The 20,231-nt window shown below is 36.9% G+C and overlaps 2 protein-coding genes across 6 annotated transcripts; one reads left to right on the forward strand and one right to left on the reverse strand.

The window, feature by feature from the left end:
* Nucleotides 1-9,283: 9,283 nt before the first annotated feature.
* Nucleotides 9,284-13,436, forward strand: LOC112719933 (uncharacterized). Of its 2 annotated transcripts, none has more exons than XM_025770679.2 (2): nt 9,284-10,414; nt 12,782-13,436. In XM_025770679.2, exons 1-2 carry the CDS (start codon nt 9,638-9,640, stop codon nt 12,995-12,997), a joined length of 993 nt encoding a protein of 330 aa, XP_025626464.1. In that variant the 5' UTR covers nt 9,284-9,637; the 3' UTR covers nt 12,998-13,436. The 2 variants fall into 2 exon arrangements, 1 of the variants encoding a protein (XP_025626464.1); XR_003161952.3 differs by having other exon boundaries at nt 9,296-12,532.
* A 296-nt stretch (nt 13,437-13,732) lies between these two features.
* Nucleotides 13,733-16,853, reverse strand: LOC112719934 (probable protein phosphatase 2C 26). 4 transcript variants are annotated; one of them, XM_072206314.1, is made up of 10 exons: nt 16,794-16,847; nt 16,447-16,526; nt 16,162-16,243; nt 15,777-15,847; nt 15,577-15,656; nt 15,285-15,382; nt 14,946-15,081; nt 14,761-14,843; nt 14,486-14,534; nt 13,733-14,135 (listed from the first exon to the last, which is right to left on the reverse strand). In XM_072206314.1, the coding sequence occupies exons 1-10, from the start codon at nt 16,821-16,823 to the stop codon at nt 14,083-14,085; spliced, it is 762 nt and encodes a 253-aa protein (XP_072062415.1). In that variant the 5' UTR covers nt 16,824-16,847; the 3' UTR covers nt 13,733-14,082. The 4 variants fall into 4 exon arrangements, with proteins under 4 accessions (XP_072062415.1, XP_025626466.2, XP_025626465.1 ...); XM_025770681.3 differs by having other exon boundaries at nt 14,946-15,069; nt 16,794-16,839; XM_072206315.1 differs by lacking the exon at nt 13,733-14,135 and adding an exon at nt 14,233-14,285 and having other exon boundaries at nt 16,794-16,853.
* Nucleotides 16,854-20,231: the final 3,378 nt, after the last annotated feature.

The following is a 20,231-nucleotide window of genomic DNA, read 5'->3' on the forward strand; positions in this document are numbered from 1 at the left end:
AGACCTGGAGGGAGGTCTTCATTCGTCGTGCCAGGAGGATACGAGCGAGATGGGGTTGCGCCAAAGTGTTTCTGCGGCGTATATGCCATTTTGTACAAGTCAAGAACAACTACTAACCCTAACAAAATGTTTCTCGGGTGTCCATTCTTCAAGGTAATTTACTATTTTAGCAATAGTTGAATGAGACTGTAATGTGTCTAATTGGGTGATTTTCTCAAAAAATTTGCTTCAGGTTAAAAAATGTCACTACCAGTTCTTTGTCTGGCTTGATGAACACCTGAAAAAATCAGGGTCATAGAGTCTGAGCATTTGGTGGTGTGGATGATGGTGAGGGAATAGAAGTTGAAGAACAGCTGTTTCGAAGGCAAGAATTGGAAAAAAATGGAGGATTTTGAGAGGAAGCTATTATCTATTGAAAAGAAAAAATTAATGAATTTGTGGCATATTACTGTGATTAGTGTAGTTGTTGTTATTCTTACTGTATATTTCTTAAAGGGCTGAGATGATTGATGTACCTGTGATGTTGTAATGACAATTGCTACTGATGGCTGTGTAATTTGATTTCTACTTTGGACTGACTCCAATTTTCTTTGAAATTAGAACAACTAAATAATATTGCAAGTCAAGTATTATATAAGGTAGTAATTTTGAATAGATTATAACCAAACATTACACGATAATATATCTGGTTTAATCCCAAACATTACATAACAGCATAAGTTTGCCACAAAATAACAAAACGTCTAGTTTGCATGTAAACAAGTTTGCCAGACTATGATAGCTAGAAATTGATGGTAATAACTAGGACAAAAAACAGAATTCATGCATTTATGTTCAGTTCTTCTAATGCTTGGATCCAGGAGTAGGGATGAACTTGAAAGTAGTTGTGGTGCCACTGCTAGCTGCTTTCAAGGTCTCCTTTGATAGTGGCACACTGGTGCTGGTGCTTTGAGTTTGTGGTGGATTTAGTGGTCTAGCAAGTGGTGGATTTGTAATTGTTGGGGCTGGACGATTGTTTGCTTGGGTCTGAATTTAGAGGCAGCAGCTCGATTTCTGGGTTGGCCCACTCCTGGTAGCTGGGATGGAGGCATGAATGGAGTTTGGATTGGAGTAGAAGGTAGTGTTGCTGCTGCTACTTGAGGAAAGAGTGGTGCAGCCCCTGATGATGCTGGCTGCATTGTTGTGTTTGTTGGCAGTCTAGCGGTATTCTGGCTAGTGACGTTATTCTGCAAAAATAACCAAAATACCCAGATATTCAAAGTAGTTGGACAAGAAAAAATTGATTGGGACTAAAAGTGTACGCTTTATTGTGATCTTACAGCAGATTGTTCTTGCACATTACTAGTTTCAGCATAGTTTTCACCCTAAGATTGGTTTAGATCCTATATATTAAAATCCAGCAATGTAAACAAAATGGACAAATTAGTCCTTAAGAAAAATAAAAAAATGACATCATAACCACTAACAATTTTTAAAATGGAAAAAAGTAACCTAATGTATACATGTAACTTGCTTGCCTCTGGTTGAGGTGCTGATTATGAAAGGGGAAGCAGCACCAAGGCTTGTGAGGCATCAGCAGACTTCTTAGGTTTTTTTTCTTTTTGGTTTCCAATTGGGTTGAAAAAAAGCTTTAACCCAAGTGGCAGGTTCAAATTTCATCAAATATTCCCATGCTGCCTTATTAACCCCCTTCAACTTCTCCATGGTCTCTTTGAACTCTAGTTCCATTGTGCAATTAGCACACTCCCGTACTTTGTCTCTAATGTGCATGTATTTGAACTGGTTAATGAAGTTCTTCCACATGTGCATTACATAGTTTCGATGATGTGCTATCGGCATTACCTCCTTTAAGGCTAGTAGTAGGCCCTACATAGAATATAATAATGCAAACACATAACATTGTCAAAATAGTCCAAAGTCATGCAATATGCTCTAACCATATTAACTGATTACTAGCCTAATCTACCTAAATGTAGTGATTGATTACTAGAATATAATGATGCAAACCACTGATCACTAGCCTAATCTACCTAAATAAATAGTATAAAAGTCTGACCTTTTGCTGGTCGGACATAAAGTTTCAACCATATTGACTGGCATCACCCAAATCTTCCTGAAGCAGTTTGAGGAATCATTTCTATGATTCTTTAGTCTCCGATCTTGCAACTCCATATGCCACTACATATAATTGATTGTTCGCATCCTGTGCAACTGCTGAAAGTAGTTGGCCTCCGTGGTATGTCTTCAGAAAAGCTCCATCTAGATGGATGAAAGGCCTACATCCACTCTTAAAACCTTGCTTACAGCCCTCGAAGCAGATATATATTTTGTCAAACACAATAAGGGATTGTGGAATAGGCTTCACATCAACTCTTGCTGCCGACCCAGGGTTACTCTTAATTATCTTCATCCCATAGTCCCCGAGCTTCCCATACTGTTCCTTTTCATTTCCCATTATCCTCTCTTTGGCCTCTTTCACTGCCCTGTAAACCATCTTCGAATGCACCACTAGGTTAAACTCTTCTCTAAGAAAGTCAATTGTCTCATTAGTTGTCATATGAGGTTGACTTGCCATTCTCTTATCCACTTTCTTACTGATCCAGTGTTGATCAGTAGCATTACTACCCAAATCTTTAACACATGTATGCTCTGCCTTGTAAGTCTTTACCTGGAAATATAACAGTGTCTTGTTGTAGGATAGATGTGCCAGCCATGGACAGTCTTCACCCCTGCAGCCAACCCTCACCCTTTCCTTATCATTTTTTATCTACACAAGTTCCCTCCCTTCAGAAATGAACATATTTCTTACCACTTCTTTGAAACCATCATTGGTGGCAAACTTGGTTCCAATCTCAAATCTACCCTCTCCAAACCCATACTCATCATTAAAAACTGAAAATTCATGTTTCTCTCTAGAGATGGCAACGGGTCCCCATGGGGCGGGGACATGCCCCCCGCTCTCCGCCCCCTGCCCCCAATATCTGTCCCCGTCCCCGCCCCGTCCCCATGACGGGGAATGGGGACCCCGTATCCACCGAGGACCTGGGTCTCCGCGGATATCCGCGGATTTTTGTAAAAATTAATAAAAATTAAAAAAAAAAGAAAAAATTAGAGAAAATCAAAGATAATCCTCAATTGTTATTACAAACATAATATCCATAGTCTTTAAAGACTTAAATAGCAATAACAACAAACATAAACATCCAAACATATCCATAAACAACCAAATATTACATAAACAACCAACCATATTCATAAACAACCAAATAAAGTTCATGACATCATAAAAACATAATTCCACCATCTCAATCTTCCTTTCATCCCGTAATGGTAGTGATGGTAGATTCCGACTTACTTGAATCCTACAGTGACAAGAAAACAATTTAAAGTTAAAATTATATAATAACTCAATAAGTCAATAATATAAAAAATAGTGTGTTATATGTAATTTACGTCAACATCTCCTTCAATGTTATGAATTGTGTAACACTCAAATTCTATGTTAGTCGTGGTGCCAAGTTCATTTCAAAGCCAATCTTGATTACACATTAGAGCCTCTAATGTGTTCGAACACAATCTACTACGATGTGGCGTAACAAATCAACCACCCGTACTAAATGAAGATTCAGAGGCAACAGTAAAGATAGGAATCGCCAAAAAATCCCTAGCAATAGCTTGCAAAGTAGGAAACTTCGCTCCATTTGACTTTCACCAATTTAAGATATCAAAATCATGTTCAGTTTGTGGTACCGGTCTCTCTTCAAGATAATAATCCAACTCACTCTTTGTATCAATAAATGTGGATTCCTCACTTACATGTGCAGCAAAATCAGCTTGCCAATCTTTATGACTGAACTTCCTCCCCTTTGAACTTGAAGGAATTGATGGTGGTGGCGACATATCTAATTGGGCAGCTTGGTCTCTCTCTCTTCCCTTTGTTGCATATTCTAAAACTAAATCTTGCACTACCCTTTTCACTTGACTAATTACAACACATGCCTCCGTCTCACCATATATTTTACGAAAAAAGAAATTCAATAAATACATCTTGTACCTAGGATCCAAAAGAGTCCCAATAGCCATAACTGTATTAATCACACCCCAATACTTTTCAAACTTAGTTATCATACTAGTAGCCATCATTTCAATTATCTCATTTTCACAATTTTTCCACTCCATCAAAGCCAACTTAATCACACAAACCTTGGGAAAATAAAGATTTGATGTAGGATAAGTTGTTCCAGAAAATAATTCAGTCACATCAAAAAACACGCTCAATCTTTAAAAAATCTCATCCTCCATATCCCAATCCTTCTCAGTAGGCAAAGATTTATATTGAATCTCACGCAATGACAATCTTTCAAATACATCTCTATACATAATTGCAACTTCAAGCATAAAAAATGTTGAATTCCACCTAGTTTTACAATCAAGACAAAGATTTTTTGTGTAGGGTATTTTAAGTTGCGCACATATTTCCTTAAATTTTTCTTCTCTTTTAGGTGTTGCAATCCAATAATGAACATTATCCCTCACCCTTTCAATAGCATGTGAAATAAGTTGTAACCCATCATTAACAATCAAATTTAATATATGCGCACAACATCGCATGTGAAATAATTTACCACCCAAGATAAAGTTTCTATGTGACATTTTAGTCAAAATATTCTCAATCATAACGTCATTAGTACTGCAATTATCAACTGTCAAAGTGGATACCTTCCTATCAAGATTCCAATCCATCAAACAATCCACAAGAACCTCTGAAAGTACCTCACCCGTGTGGGGATCCGGCACATATATAAACCTGTAATGATAATTTAGTACAATTATAAACAAGATAGCTTTGCAATTGTACACAAGAACATATCGCAATTATATAAACAAGATAGCTTTGCAATTATATAAACATTCGGAAGAACCTATAATGATAATATTATTACCTCACAAGACAGCTTTGCAATTTTCAAGAATCATTAATGTAATGAGCCGTGATAGCCATATAACCTTTGTTTTGGTTGCTTGCTGTCCACATATCAGTCGTAATTGCAATTCGACTTTTATTACGCTCAAGGACATTCATTGTCTTCGATCTCTCATCATTGTAGAGCTTTAAGATGTCACTCTTTAAAGTGTTGCGAGTAATCACCTTGAAAAGAGGTTGCAAAGCATTGCAAAATCGTCGAAACCCAATGTGGTCCTCAATAGATAGCGAATACTCGTGAAGACAAACCATAACTGATAACTTTTTCCTTGCATTTTCTTGGTCGAAGGTATATGCACCAACCACAACTGTTTCCCCACTAGTTGTTGGAGTTGTCTTCATCATACATTGTCTTATATCTCTAGTGGTGTGGAGCTTGCAGCTTTTGAAGTGATCACGTAAGTGCAAAGTGCCTTGTTTTAGGTCACCAAGTAGCTTCGATTTGCAATAATTGCATTCAGCCTTTAATTTTCCCTTGATTTCCACAATCTTGAAGTGATTCCACACTTCCGAGGTTAACTTCCTCTTTCGAACACCACTTGTAGAGTTTGTCGTTCCCTTATTAGTAGTTGCGGTATCCGTTTGGGGTTCTTGAGGTTGAGATTGAGGAGCCTCTTGTTAGTTTGAATATTAGTGCCTATAGGTTCTTCTGATGGAGTACTCTTCTCAAGAGTATTACTTAATGCATCCGAAGAAGACATTCTATAAATCATGAAATATATACACAATTAAATACACATACATTATCAGCAGAATTGTTTGACTCAATTACTCACTAACTTAAGAGTCTTATATACACAATTAAATACCAATACATTATCAGTAAATAACAATTAAACTGTTATGATAAATCTATTTTAGCAGCCACACATTACATTGGCAAGGAACCTAATACACTATCAGTAAAAGAACACACAGAAAAATGAGATTTGATTACAATGTTAGTGTGATGATCATAATGTTATGCATGATAATAGATAAATTAATCAAACTAAAAAACAATGAAAAAACATAGAGGAACAACTTCACAAAAAAATTTATAAACTAGTGCAGTATTGTCCTATCATGAACTATTTCTTGGCACTACAAAATATTCCAATAAGAGCAACGGTACAAATTACAATCAGGCTTTTGCAAATGGAATTCTATGCAAAAAATTAATCATTAATTGTTAAATCCATTATTAACCAATAAACTACATAAGCAAATAATAACTCAGCGAAAAAAAGCTGTAACACAGCAAGACCTAATTAGCAACCACAATTTCTTAAGATAAAGGTACTCATACTTTTATGTATCAGCCTTTTGATTATGCAACGGACATATGAATTAGTTAACCTAATCAGAAATTCAAAAATTTATTAACCGAATCAGAAATTCACAAATTCAAAACTCAGAAATCCAGAAATTCAAAACACAGAAATTCTTTACCCTACTTCAGAAATCTAAATTCAGAAAAGGGGATGGAAGACCAGCAAAGACCAGGGCTAACTTACCTGAACCTGACGAAGAAAAGGGGAAGGAAGACCAACGAAGACCGGCAATGCAAAAAGGAGAAGATGACGACCCGCGACAAGTCTGTCACGACCAGGATAAGAGGACGACGTTGCCGAGTCTGCTGCGACCAGGAGAAGAAGACGACATTGTCGGAGCCCGCAACGGTGAGCTCGACTGCCTCGACACCTTCAGTGAGCGAACCGAGCCACTCAAGGGGTCTGGGGTGGGAGGCAGCGCTGAGGGACCAGAGGGTGGAAGGCGGCGGGCGACGGTCGGCGGTCGGCGGTCAGCGGGAAGGAGCCAGGAGGGGCTGAGGGTTTGAGGAGGAGTGGAGAGTCTCAGTTCAGTTCTTGCTCTCTATTTCTGAGTTTCTCTGAAGCAGGGGAATCAGGAATGTGATGGCTAGGGTTAGGACATTACTCATTAGTATGGTTCACATATTATATATATATATATATATATATATATATATATATATATTAGGGTATTTTTGTCTTTTCACACAAACAGAGAATTAACGGGTCCCCACGGGGCGGGGACCTCTACTCCCGACCCCGCCCCGTTTATTATACGGGGCCCCGTCCCCGTCCTCGCGGGTAAAAAATTTCCCCCATACCTGCTCCTCGACGGGTAAATCCCCGCGGGTACCCGCCCTGCCGGAGATTTTTGCCATGCCTACTTCTCTCCCTCATCCTCTGAAGACACTAGTGTGTGAAGATCCTCTGATTCATACTCATAAATGGGGTCATCATCATCTGAAACCTCCTCATTCACATAGAGTCCGATTGGAGGCCTATCATTGGACTGCACAGTAGGCACAACTTCTTCAACATGTACAGCAGGCCTAGTTCTTTGGGGCTTTACATTAGGCCCAGTTCTTTTGGGCTTGGCAGCAGGCCTGGTCCTTTTGGGCTTTACAGTAGGCTCAGTTCCTTTGAGTTTTGCAGTTGGCCTAGTTCCTTTGGCATCACTCCCACTTACACTCCTTGTCCAGCTCTTTTTTTACTTCCACTTGACTCTGTATGTCCCTATCCCTTCCTTGACATTGACCTTACTCTGTGGCAGAACCTTCTCCTTTTCTTTCAGAGTTCTTTTTCTCTTCGTACCATCATTTTCCTCATCACAGCTAGAATAATCATCATAGAAACAGTTTCAGAGACAGTTGGAGGAGGTTTATACAGTTCGTCCTCCCCACTATCATACCCATCATCTTCTATGGATGGTGATGATTGAAACTCCCTCATGATGCTATCAACATTAATGTGATCATCAAATTCTTCTGCCCCGTTTCTGCAGTAGCATCTTCTTCCACTATCTGTGGCTCATCCACGGGGTGGTCGAAGTAAATGTAAAATTCATCGGTGCTTGAATTCCTTAACTTGTTCCCTCGCATCTCATTTATTCCTGCGTCCTCTCTCAGAATGTGCAGTCCAGACTCAATGTCACTACTTGTTGGGTCATACCAATAAACTGCCCTGTATGATGCATAGTCCAGACCCTTGAACAATGTCACCAAGTCAAAATTCACAAAGTCCAAGTCCATCTTTGAAAAATTTTCAACTTTCTCACCAATATACTCAAGAGTTCCACTGGGTCTTCTACCAAAATGGCCTTCGTGATGAAAAACAGGTATCACATATATATTGTCCATCTGTATTATCCACAACAACATAAATCAGACATTAAACCTTACATCAGGTGCCTCAAATTTAGAAATCAATAAACTTCACATAGCTTTTTTCTCATTCTTTTACCAGAAATAAAACATGCAATCACCCCTAAGCCGAACCCCATGCATTATATTGTCACAAACATTTAAACAAGAGTAAAGTATCGTTTTTGTCCCCAACGTTTGGGATAAATTTTATTTGTGTCCCTAACATTTAAATCATCCTATTTGTATCCCTAACGTTTGTAAAAGTGATTCAATGTTATCCTAATACAAATGTTTGGAATAGAATCGATGATCTACTCCAAAAATTAGCTCATCAAATGTTGAAACTAATTCCTACAACATTTACATAATTCACTTTTCTAGGGACATAATTGAATCTAAACACAAATAATGGGTATAATATTAAAATCGAACACATCCAAGTGAGACCTAATTGAGAATGAATACATCCAAGTGAGACTAATTGAAAAATATAATATGATTTGTTAGTATAATTGATAGTAGGATAACATTGAATCACTTTTATAAACGTTAAGGATACAAATAGGACGATTTAAACGTTAGGGACATAAATATGACTTACCCCAAACGTTGGGGACAAAAATGATACTTTACTCTTTAAACAACAACATACGTATACATGCGACTATTACCCTTACCTCTGTAGAAGATGACTGCTTCTTGCCAGACGAAGCTTGCTGTTTCCTTTGCCAACCACGACGTCCACTAAGCACACCACCACTTTCAACTAGAGGAAGATGTTTTTTTTGGAGGGAGAAGGAAGCTGTTTGTCTTCTGGTAGGATTTTCTGTAATATCTAGAGTGGTTTTTGGGTGTTATGAGGATTACAAAGGGTGAAATAAGGTGAGAGATGGTAACGGCGTCATTTTGGAGCATAAGGACGAATTTGTCATTTAATAATTTGTTCTCCAATCTACATCATCAGGTAAAACGGACAGCTCAGTCTTCACCCCTTCAGGTCAACATTTTTCGTTGTCGTTTTGAGCCCCAACTCGACGGAAGAGTATAATTGTCACGCACTTTATAAGGTGAGAAATTTAAATGTATTTTTCAATCTTGAGAGATAAAAATATTCGCATTTAAAAAGGTAAGGAACCATTTATCTTATACTCAAATATTTTTGCAAATTTCATTGAAAGAAAAAACCCACAAATTCATGTGGAAACTGGAACCCAATTTGAATAATAAATAAATGCAAGTTATCTTTCACAAACGGACATTTTCTTCATCAACTCCACTCCTTCAGATTCAGAATGTAAAAAATCCAATCCCCATTTCACTTCTATCCATTAACTAAAGCCGTTTATGGCGGAAGAACACAAAACGCATTCCACCGCCCAACAACAAAAAAATCCCACATCACAGTTCCAATTCTTCAAACACCCTTTCGGATTCGGATTCACACCTCCAATTACTAACCAATTTAAATAAATATATATTTAAAAAAAAACAACATCACCATGGCCACAGACGCAAAAACACCAACACCAGCAGCGAAATTTCAGAACGCAGAGTTTCGGGAATTAACGGCGCCGTTAACCTCCCAAGACGGCCTCCGTTTCTGGCAGCTAATGATCTCCGGTTCCGTCGCTGGCTCCGTCGAACACATGGCCATGTTCCCCGTCGACACTGTCAAGACCCACATGCAAGCCCTAGGCACCTGTCCGCTCAAACGAAACGTCACCGTTTCGCAAGCCCTAAGAACCATCATCACGTCGAACGGAGGGCCCATCGCTCTCTACCGCGGAATCGGCGCAATGGGCCTGGGCGCAGGCCCGGCCCATGCGGTCTACTTCTCCTTCTACGAAACCTGCAAGACCTTCTTCTCGCGCGGGAACCCTAACAATTCATTGGCGCACGCTGTTTCCGGTGTATGCGCCACTATTGTGAGCGATGCAGTGTTCACGCCGATGGACATGGTGAAGCAGAGGCTTCAGCTGAGTGGTGCGAATGGTTATCGTGGTGTCTGGGACTGTGTGAAGAGGGTGATGAGTGAGGAAGGGTTTGGTGCTTTCTATGCTTCGTATAGGACCACTGTGTTGATGAATGCGCCTTTTACCGCGGTCCATTTCGTTACTTATGAGGCTGCCAAACGCGGCCTTATTGAGGTGGCGACACCGGAGAGCGCCGATGACGAACGGTTGGTTGTTCATGCGACTGCTGGTGCCGCTGCCGGTGCTTTGGCCGCAGCGGTTACTACTCCACTTGATGTTGTTAAAACTCAGTTACAGTGTCAGGTATATATGTCGGGTTTGTTTTATACTTATTCAATAGTTATTTATATGTAAATATGAAAATTTTTTACATCTTTGGATCAATGCATTTAGATAGCAAGAGAGTACGAAGAATATGGATCTTAGAGACTAGTATGAGAATTGTACAACTATTGAGAAAATATGAGAGTAGAGAGGGAATTTGAGTGAAGGAATCAGGTAGAAGAGACTCTAGTAATATTTCACTTAATGCCTCTGGTTTATACTATTTCCCTCCTATAATTAATCTATCTATTTCTAATAATTAGGCTTAATTTGCACACGTACATGTTAGAGAGTATAATTAGAATGAGTGCATTATAAAGAAGAAACGGTTGGGGGTAGCACCTGTTGCCTATTGGTGAAAAAGATATGAGAATATTGTCTTAGGTGATTTAGTCGGGTAATGACTAATGAGACTACCCACAGAGATAAGAAGACTAGAATAAATAGAAGACAGGCGAAATAGAGGAAGGCAAAGAAAATTTATTGACAAAAATATTGAAGCTGACTTTTTTGTAGAGATATGGTTTATCATTTTATGATAGGATGCAATGGGTGCTTTTGTTCTATGTAGTAGACACCACTTTTCAGTGGGTAGAAGCTTGTAAGTTTTTCTTTTAATTATACTTTTGTATCTGCCTAAAATGTTATTTGTTCTCAAGAGGATTATGATCATAGAGTAGATAGTTGCAGTAATTAGGCTTTTGTGTCTACCTATTCGTGCTGTTCAAGTTGCAAATATTCAAATATACTTGCAAATTAACCGAAGAAATTGTCAGCTGATGTCAAATTCGACTCTGGAATTTTAGAAGCTCTGCTGAGGTCCTTGAAGCTGATCTAAAACTGAAAAGAAAGAAAGTAGAGTAAGTTAGTCCCTCAACATCTTGACCGACTTGTAGCAACTTCAGGACCTTTGGATTGGCCTCCTAACATTGGATAGGAATTTAATGTCAGTCACTCGTTGACTTCAATGACTAATATGATGGTTTGTTTGCAAATTTTGTGATAGCATAGCCTAACCTTTGATGGCATTAGGCTTATGACAAGTTGCAACCTAGTAATGCTATGTAGAATCATGAAGTGTCATGAACATAGATTAGTGATGGTAATGGGTCATGTTGTCCTTGTAGCAGACACCAACCAAGGAGAAGAATAAGTTGTTGATCTGGATTTCAGATTATGATTTAATGGAACAGCTCTTATGGGTTATTTATCAGAAATAGTTTGTTCCGATTAGTGGGGTGTTAGGATGCTGAGTGCGAGGTTCTAACTTGTGAACAGTCTGCTCTCTTCTCACGAATCTGTAACCTGTGTGAAGGGAGTAATAACATTATAAACTTGAGGATGTGATTACAAGCTGCCTTGAATGGACCTGATGTATTTGTGGTGGGGTTGAGCTTAGATTCTTGTTATCCGATAAATGATGATTAAGATAAAATTAAACCCCCCCCCCCCCTTTTTTTTTATTTCTTTTTCTTAGAAACGAAACACATTTTCCTCCATAACCCTTCTCTACCCTCCAACCAAACATATCTTGGGAGTAGGTTATCTACGTGGCCAGAAATGGCCTTGGTCCCAGGATCCAGTGGTCTCCTAAGAGACTTGCTGCCGTTTAAGTGTAACTATGAATATCATTTTAATTGATCGTTTGGTAATGTTGGTTTCATGGGAAGTTTGATGCCGCGTTGAAGTGTCTATCTAGTATATACTACATACCCTACAACACTTAGCCTGTAAGTTTGGATCTATCTATATGCTATTGCCTTGTTGGCTCAGTTTCGTACAAATCATGTTTTCCCTTCTTAAAATATAACTTACCCTGCTCAACTTAATTTAACAAATATCAAGAAAGAAATGGTAGTTGGAGCTGGGATTTTATTTATGATTGGTACTATGCTTTATAAACTTGATAAAAAAAGATGATATTATGAAACCAGCACTTCAAAATTATTCATATACTCAAGGGTAGAGTCGTATTCTGAGGTGTAAGTTTAATGTACTTGTGTGAATCGAGTTGAAAATAGTCCAAAATATATTTAGTCAAGAAGTTCACAGCGAACGGACAAGGAATGAGTTGAGAGAAAGAGAGTTACTAATCAGGTATTTAATCTCAAACTGTAAAAATTGCTAGTCTACCATTGATTATGTTAGTAATAGTTAGTCTTTGATTATGACCCATCTGATTCTCATTTCAAGGCTAAGATGCATGCAAGAAATTTTATGCATATAGATACATGTGTTATTCCTTTGTATGTACCCTATCAGCTTCTGCACAACCAATATCATAGTTGGTATTTTAATCATATCTGCTGAAGGGAGGGAGTATCATGATATCGGTTTATGGTGCAGGGTGTCTGTGGATGCGATAGGTTCGAAAATGGTTCAATTGCAGATGTTTTAAAAACAATAGTGAAAAAGGATGGATACAGAGGGCTCATGCGAGGATGGATTCCAAGGATGCTGTTCCATGCTCCTGCAGCCGCAATCTGCTGGTCAACGTACGAGGCTGGGAAGTCCTTTTTCCAAGAATTAAATCAGAGTAAAGACAGCAGCACTATCATATGAACAAATGGAGTTAGAATACCCCTAGTTCTGTATTTACATTGTGGTTAGTTTATTTGTCAACATCATTAGAAAGAGCTTCTTCAATCAGGGGCATGGCCTAGCTTTTCAAGTCCTGTGGAACCCTGGAGGATTACATAATTATGAGGCAGGCGTTAGCTTAAGTTAGGGGGTACATTCTTTTTAGTATTGTACACCCTGCCAATTTTGATAAATTATTCTTACAATTATATTTTTATTATTTTTGTTTAGCTCATTGTAATATTTATACCTTTTACCACAAGGTTATTCCTTGAATACATCCCCTATCCCACGCTTATAGCAAATCCATAGTTTAAGGATTCATGATAATGCATTTGTTTCTTTACCTTTGTATTATTAACATTTGACCAGAAGGATTGTCATATATTCTGGAACTTTAAGGGATTCACTTTTATGGCAACTACTGTGTTTGTATATTTATCTGGCTCTTTAATTTGTTTCTCTGTTATTGAAATCAGGTAGGGTAGGGTTTGTCACGTGTGATTCGTTCGTGTTTGTGGGATTCTCTGGACAGAGTTAAGTTTTGAATTTTCCATATAGTTTATATTTGGTTTTGGCTGGTCGTACTTTTCCTGAAATTCTCCCTAACCTTTCATTTGTCACTTCACTTTTTAGTATTTTTTTTAGATCTTATAGTACTGATTAAGAATATATCAAAGTCTAAAATATCAGACAAAGGAATTGAAGAGAGTATTGTTTACCAGAATTCTAATTCAAATTGACAGTAATTATAACGTTATTTTTTTGTAGAATTACTTACATAACTACCCTTCATCAGAAACAGACCTAACATTTCAGAAACAGAAAATTAATTTATAAAGAATATCACATTATAAAACACACTCTAAATGCATGATGCACAACATAACACTTCATAGCAAAGCATAAATATTTCCATGATAAATCCTTATGTCCATTTTCCGAGTGAATCACCAACATTTAGTGATCACAGTATACTGAAGAGAATTGCTGCTATGGTGATCTCCACAATCAGGATCTTTGCTTTCTTCAAGTATAATCAACCAATCAAGATGGATTAGCAGTTCTCAGGAACTTACAACCTGACCAACAATTACGGTAATATCATCAAGCTTCCCACCTGATACAATGATATAGTAGTGTGGTTAGCCACAAATTCGGAGAAAAATAGTCATTATAAAATTGCTAAGATTAGTCTCTAGGTAAAGATACGAATAGTAGCTTTCATGATGTCATAAATTCAAACCTCCATGCGCCTTGCAATACACAACTGTAAGAAGGAACGGATTTTCAGACGTGGAAATTTCACGACCTTATCGTGTTGATTCTCATGATTGATCAAGAAGGCGGAGCCAAGTATAGACCCATAGAAAGTCAAAAACATCTAATCAATGGTGAAAATCAACACGATAAGGTCATGGGAAATCTTCACATGAGCATACCCTCATTTTATGGTGTGTTTTGCCTTACCTGTAAGCTTCATTCCAAGAATCTTCTTCCATAGCGGCGCATCATAACCCTGGCATATTGGTAGAGAAACATTAAAAAAAAATATGAAAAGGGAGAGCCAAAGTTTGTGAAACTCTTAACTAAACTTTCGCTGATTCAAAAAGTTGTCAATTTTGACAAAGTAGTACATCAAAAAATTAATATACTTGGACAATCCGAGTATATTAATTTTTCAATACACTACTTTGTCGAAATTGACCATCATTTCAAAACGGAATCGGTGACTTTTTCTTTACCTTAGACCTGGCCTCCAATGAATAGGGAGAATCAAAATTTGAATCCGTGGCATGAATTCTTGCCAAGTTAGCTAATGCCTTTGCTAGCAACAAAATGAATTTCAGGTTAGTGAAGCTCAAATGGTGGTTTTCTAAATTCCTCCAAATGGATCAATCAACAAGAAAGGAAAGAAGGAAGACAATACCAGCCTCAGTAACATCTCTGTATGTAGCAATGGTCGAAACAATTTCGTAGTCAAAAACATTATCAAAAAGACCATCAGACCCCATGACAATTGTATCTCCCTCTATCAACTCCACATCGCTTACCTGTTTTCCCAGCTGAAGAGGTTGGTATGAAAAGATATAACAGAAAGAACCACAAATATCTAGAAATCAAAATTGCAAAGTTGTGTGCAAAGGCCAGCACACAATTCCGAGTAAACATTACATTTCTTTGCCTTAACCTAAGCAAACACATGGTTCTTGGTAGTTTGAGTGAGAGGACGAAATTAAAGCAAGTTAAGATGAATGTGAAGTGGTACCGCTGCATCAAGGTATGTTTGGCCGGCCCTCTCGGAGCTCAGTTGGAATGGACAGTCAAAGTAATGTTCTTGTGGTGAAGTGGAAAAAATTACACTGCCTGGAAAAAGCAAAACAGCACATAAAAGAAGATTTAGCTCTCAACACTTGAGGAGGGTGTTGCAAAAGAAAGAAAACATTAGCAAGAACATTAGAGTATCTCACTTTAATTTACCCAAAAATTTTCATATAGCAAATTCCATTAGACTTATCAGCAAAGATCATAGTTGGATGAAATATAGCATTAGATCTTACCATTGCGGATAACTCTTAATCCACAATCCCCAACATTGGCAATCTTCAAAATCCCATTCTTCTCCAGCATAGCAACAATGCTTCATGAAAAAGATAGAAAATGAAGTAACTTAAAAGTGGAATTGTTTAAAATGCACAAGTAAATATTTGAATATATCTACTGAAAACTTAAAATCCAATTGAAAAGTGAATGGACTTACACAGTGGCTGAGCCTGTTGAGGAAGTAGCAGCATGCGATTTCCTTATAAGAATTTGAGGATCATAGTTCACCTGATTAACCCATCAATATCCAAGTTGCTAGTTAGCCAACAGCATTAACTACATAGAAACATTCACATCGATATTCCAAACAATACCCTTGATTCATCATGCCTACACATACCACCCAAGATGTTAATGGCATGTAGGGAGCTCGGTATCACATTTTGTAAGATAGAAAGGTCAGTGTATTTTTTGCAAACCAGACTCGTGTATAATATTCCTTAACCTCAAGGGAGGACAGTGTCATTTACCCAAGAACAAATGCATGTACCTTGAGAACAGAATAATTATAACTTAAAAACAATATTCATTGTCATAATTACCTCCATATCTTCAACAAAATTAGAAGCATTAGCTAGCAATTCACGTGGGAACAACGAAGGATCCACGTCCTCTTCTGCCCAACTGTGGCACAGAACGAGAAGAAGATAATGTTAATACAGCTCAATTTTAACATATGATGCAATCTTACTCCAGTTAAGTTAATTAATCAAAACCAGTTTCAAAGTTTTATATTGTGTTTTTGTTCAATGATTGAAGTTTTACACTAGGAAAGAGCTAGATACAGAGAGAGAGAGAGAGAGAGAGAGAGAGAGAGAGTAGCATACCCAGAAACACCATCAGCAATAGCAAGAACTCCCCCATTATAGTTGCTGACAAGCAAAGCATCTTCCCCACCTCTATCAACCTTAAGAAAAAGAACAGGACTTCAGAAAGTGGGAGGGACATGGGAAATGATAAAATAAATTCCATCTAATGCCATCATCTTATGTTGGTTTTCTTCCCTCTAATTTGGGAGGAATAGGATTCAATGCAAAATGCTAATTTCTTTCCCCCAACAAAATTAGTATATTCCATTGCTATATCAAAAAAATAGAATGAGAAATTACTCCATTTTAATAACAAAAATATCAAAACAATGGAACAGAACAATTATATGATTATATCACTCTACTCCATTCCATTCCCTTGCTTTCCTCTCCATCTTATTCCATTCCGGGATTTCAACTGAAAACTCTTCTTCCAGGTATCTTTAACCCTACAGGTCAAGAATTAATCTGTTATGGGACTCAGTTCTATTTAAGGATTTGTCGCTGGCCAATGGGTTGCTGTATACACAAGACGAGATTCAAACTCCTGACATTTGTTTAAGCGAACTAGTGAGCTAACCACTAGACTAACCCAACTTAGTTGAAAAACAATTTAATTTATTAATGATGACAAATATGAGTTTGGTTGGGTTAAAAGCCCAATTTGTGTTTGATTGTTGTATAGTTGTGCAGGCCCAAAAGTCATTGGTGCAGCCCAAACAATGGAACCACAAGGCTAAAAAATCAGCAAGCCGAATAAGAAGAACATATGTACAAAGAGTTCTTAACAAAGACCAAACCCACAAGCCTCAAACACAAACTCCATCAGCTGCAATGTTAAACGCTTCGGGTAAAGCTTAGGAAGGAAAATGGAGTTCACTTCTCAATCCATCATCGAAGAAAAAAGAGGAAAAAGTCAAATCACATTGGAGCCATGAATCAAATCTAGGGCAGATCAAGCATAATTAGAAAAAAAAGTTAAAAGTTTTCCATAAACATACAAATCAATTACTTGCTTAATCTTCCTTCCCTCTGTGCATACATTTCGAATAACAAGAAGAAAAAGGATTAATTATTCAAATACTTATTATGTTAACTAATTGAGTTGTGTAATTAGAAATTTTATTTAAAGAGTTAATAGTCAAAATCGTCCCTGAAAGATACTCCGATCTTCATTTTGGTCTTCGAAAGATAAATTAATCGAAATCGTCTCCGAAAGATACACGACTTGGTCACGTTAGTCCTTTCGTCAATTGGATGATGACGTGGTAGGTTAATACCACGTGTCACAAGATGATTGGTTGACGTGTGAGATCAGTGACACCTGGCATGCCACGTGTCACTTGACATGTAAAAAAGTTATTTATAATCAAAATAGTCCTTGAAAGTTCAGACGTAAGTCATTTTCATCCCTAAATTTTAAAAATTAATCAAATTAGTTCTTATATAATTTTTTTAATTTTTTTATAATATTAAATTTGAAATATTTTTTGATACTACTAATTTTAATAGAAATGTAATTGACAAACAAAAAATTAGTAATTGTATCTTTTCTTCTTAAAATTTTTTTTAGTAAAATTATCTCTCCTTTAATTCTTCTGAAAATCTCTCTTATTATATATATATATATACTCAAAATTAAAACGTATGTATTTGTTAACCTAAACAAAGTTATATGCGCCAATGAGTAATAGCTCAAATGGCATAGACTCTTCATACTCAATTAAGAGGTTGCGGGTTCGAGTCTCCTATTTTTCCAAATTTTAGCCAATGAGTAATAGCTCAAATGGCATAGTCTCCTCATACTCATACCACTATTTTTTTCTACTACATTTTTTTTTCATTACGGTATTACTTACATATGAGAAGGAAAAACCCTAATATAGAGGTGAAGACTGGAGGAAACATCCTACGAAAAGTTAAAAGTTTTAAGTATCTTGGGTGCATCATACAGGATAATGGAGAGATTGAACAGGATGTAAATCATAGGATCCAAGCAGGTTGGTCAAAATGGCGGAGTGCATCTGGTTTTATATGAGACAAAAAAGTGCCTTTAAAACTTAAAGGTAAATTCTATCGCACCGCTATAAGACCGGCTATGCTTTATGGTACGGAGTGTTGGGCGGCTAAAGGGGAGCACGAACATAAGCTGAGTGTGGCAGAGATGAAGATATTGAGATGGATGAGTGGTCATACGCGATTGGATAAAATAAGGAACAAAGATATAATGGAGAGAGTTGGAGTGGCACCCATTGTGAAAAAGATGGTTGAATTGCGTCTCAGGTGGTTTGGACATGTGAGAAGAAGACCGATAGAACATCCAGTCAGGAGGGTGGATGAGATGGAAGATGGATAAGGGGCGAAAGACAGAGGAAGACCTAAAAAGACCATCCATGAGGTGGTCAAACGAGATCCACATGTAAACGGTCTCTTTGTAGATATGATATATGACAGAGCACATGACGTCGTTTGATTCATGTAGCCGACCCACTTAGTGGGACAAGGCTTTGTTGTTGTTGTTGTTGTTGTTGTTGTTGTACGGTATTACTTACATAAAGGATGTAATGGTAGTGATATTAAAAGAAAAATTATATAATCTATCTCAAATATATGAAACACACAAAAAAAAGTTATGATCTTTGCATGTAGTACGCTTAAGAAGCAATTCGTTTAGCATAAATAATAATAATAATAATAATAATAATAATAATAATAATAATAATAATAATAAAGCAACAAATTTTTAATATTTTGTAAAGTTTGAAATTGAAGCAAAATTTGTGGATCCTCTTGAATTTTGACTTTTAATATCACTACCATTACATCCTATATGTAAGTATAATACTGTAATAGAAAAAAAAGATGTAGTAGAAAAAAATAGTAGTATAACTTTGTTAGGTTAATATACATAAATTTTGATTTTGAACATATAACTTTGTTTAGGTTAACAAATACATACATTTTAATTTTGAGTATATATATATATGTAATAATGTAAGAAAAACGTTTTAGAATAGAAAAGAATAAGAGAGATTTTGAGAAGAATTAAAGGAGAGAGATAATTTTATTGAAAAATTTTTAAGAAGAAAAGATACAATTACTAATTTTTTGTTTGTCAATTACATTTCTATTAAAATTAGTAGTATCAAAAAATATTTCAAATTTAATATTATCAAGAAAAAATAAAAAAAAATTATATAAGGACTAATTTGATTAATTTATAAAATTTTAGGGATGAAAATGACTTATATCTAAACTTTCAAGTACTATTTTGATTATAAATAACTTTTTTACATGTCACGTGTCACTGATCTAACACGTCAACCAATCATCTTGTGACACGTGGCATTAACCCACCACGTCATCATCCAACTGGCGGAAGGGCTAACGTGACCAAGTCGTGTATCTTTCGGAGACGATTTCGATTAATTTTGTCTTTCGAGAACCAAAATAAAGATCGGAGTATTTTTCAGGTACGATTTTGACTATTAACTCTTTATTTAAATTAGTAATTATTCATTTTTTCCAAAGAAATTTATATTTTTAGAGCTAGCCAACCCCTTTTTTTTCACCTTGAATTGGTCAAAGCCAATAATCTGATAAATAGAAGGCAGAGAGATCAGAAAGATACGCGGACGACTTGACTATAGTATAGGTCGGATGTTTCCGTGAGCTAAGCAGCAGATCTCCCCTCATTGATTTTGGGAAAGCAGGTGGCCGTCTGTGAATTCTTTCAAGACAAGGGACGGCCTGATTCGACATTGTTGTTTACTCTGATTCGGTCGAGGTGGTTTTCGTTTACC

This window comes from Arachis hypogaea, chromosome 11, assembly GCF_003086295.3.
Source record: "Arachis hypogaea cultivar Tifrunner chromosome 11, arahy.Tifrunner.gnm2.J5K5, whole genome shotgun sequence".
Taxonomy (NCBI): Eukaryota; Viridiplantae; Streptophyta; class Magnoliopsida; order Fabales; family Fabaceae; genus Arachis; species Arachis hypogaea.

Coding starts and splice junctions, on each gene's coding strand:
- LOC112719933 (XM_025770679.2), top strand. CDS start 9,638: ATGGCCACAGACGCAAAAACACCAACACCAGCAGCGAAATTTCAGAAC. Junction 10,415..12,781: donor AAACTCAGTTACAGTGTCAG/GTATATATGTCG, acceptor TTTATGGTGCAG/GGTGTCTGTGGATGCGATAG.
- LOC112719934 (XM_072206314.1), bottom strand. CDS start 16,823: ATGGAGAGGAAAGCAAGGGAATGGAATGGA. Junction 15,383..15,576: donor ATTAAGAGTTATCCGCAATG/GTAAGATCTAAT, acceptor TGCTTTTTCCAG/GCAGTGTAATTTTTTCCACT. Junction 14,535..14,760: donor CATTGGAGGCCAGGTCTAAG/GTAAAGAAAAAG, acceptor CCAATATGCCAG/GGTTATGATGCGCCGCTATG.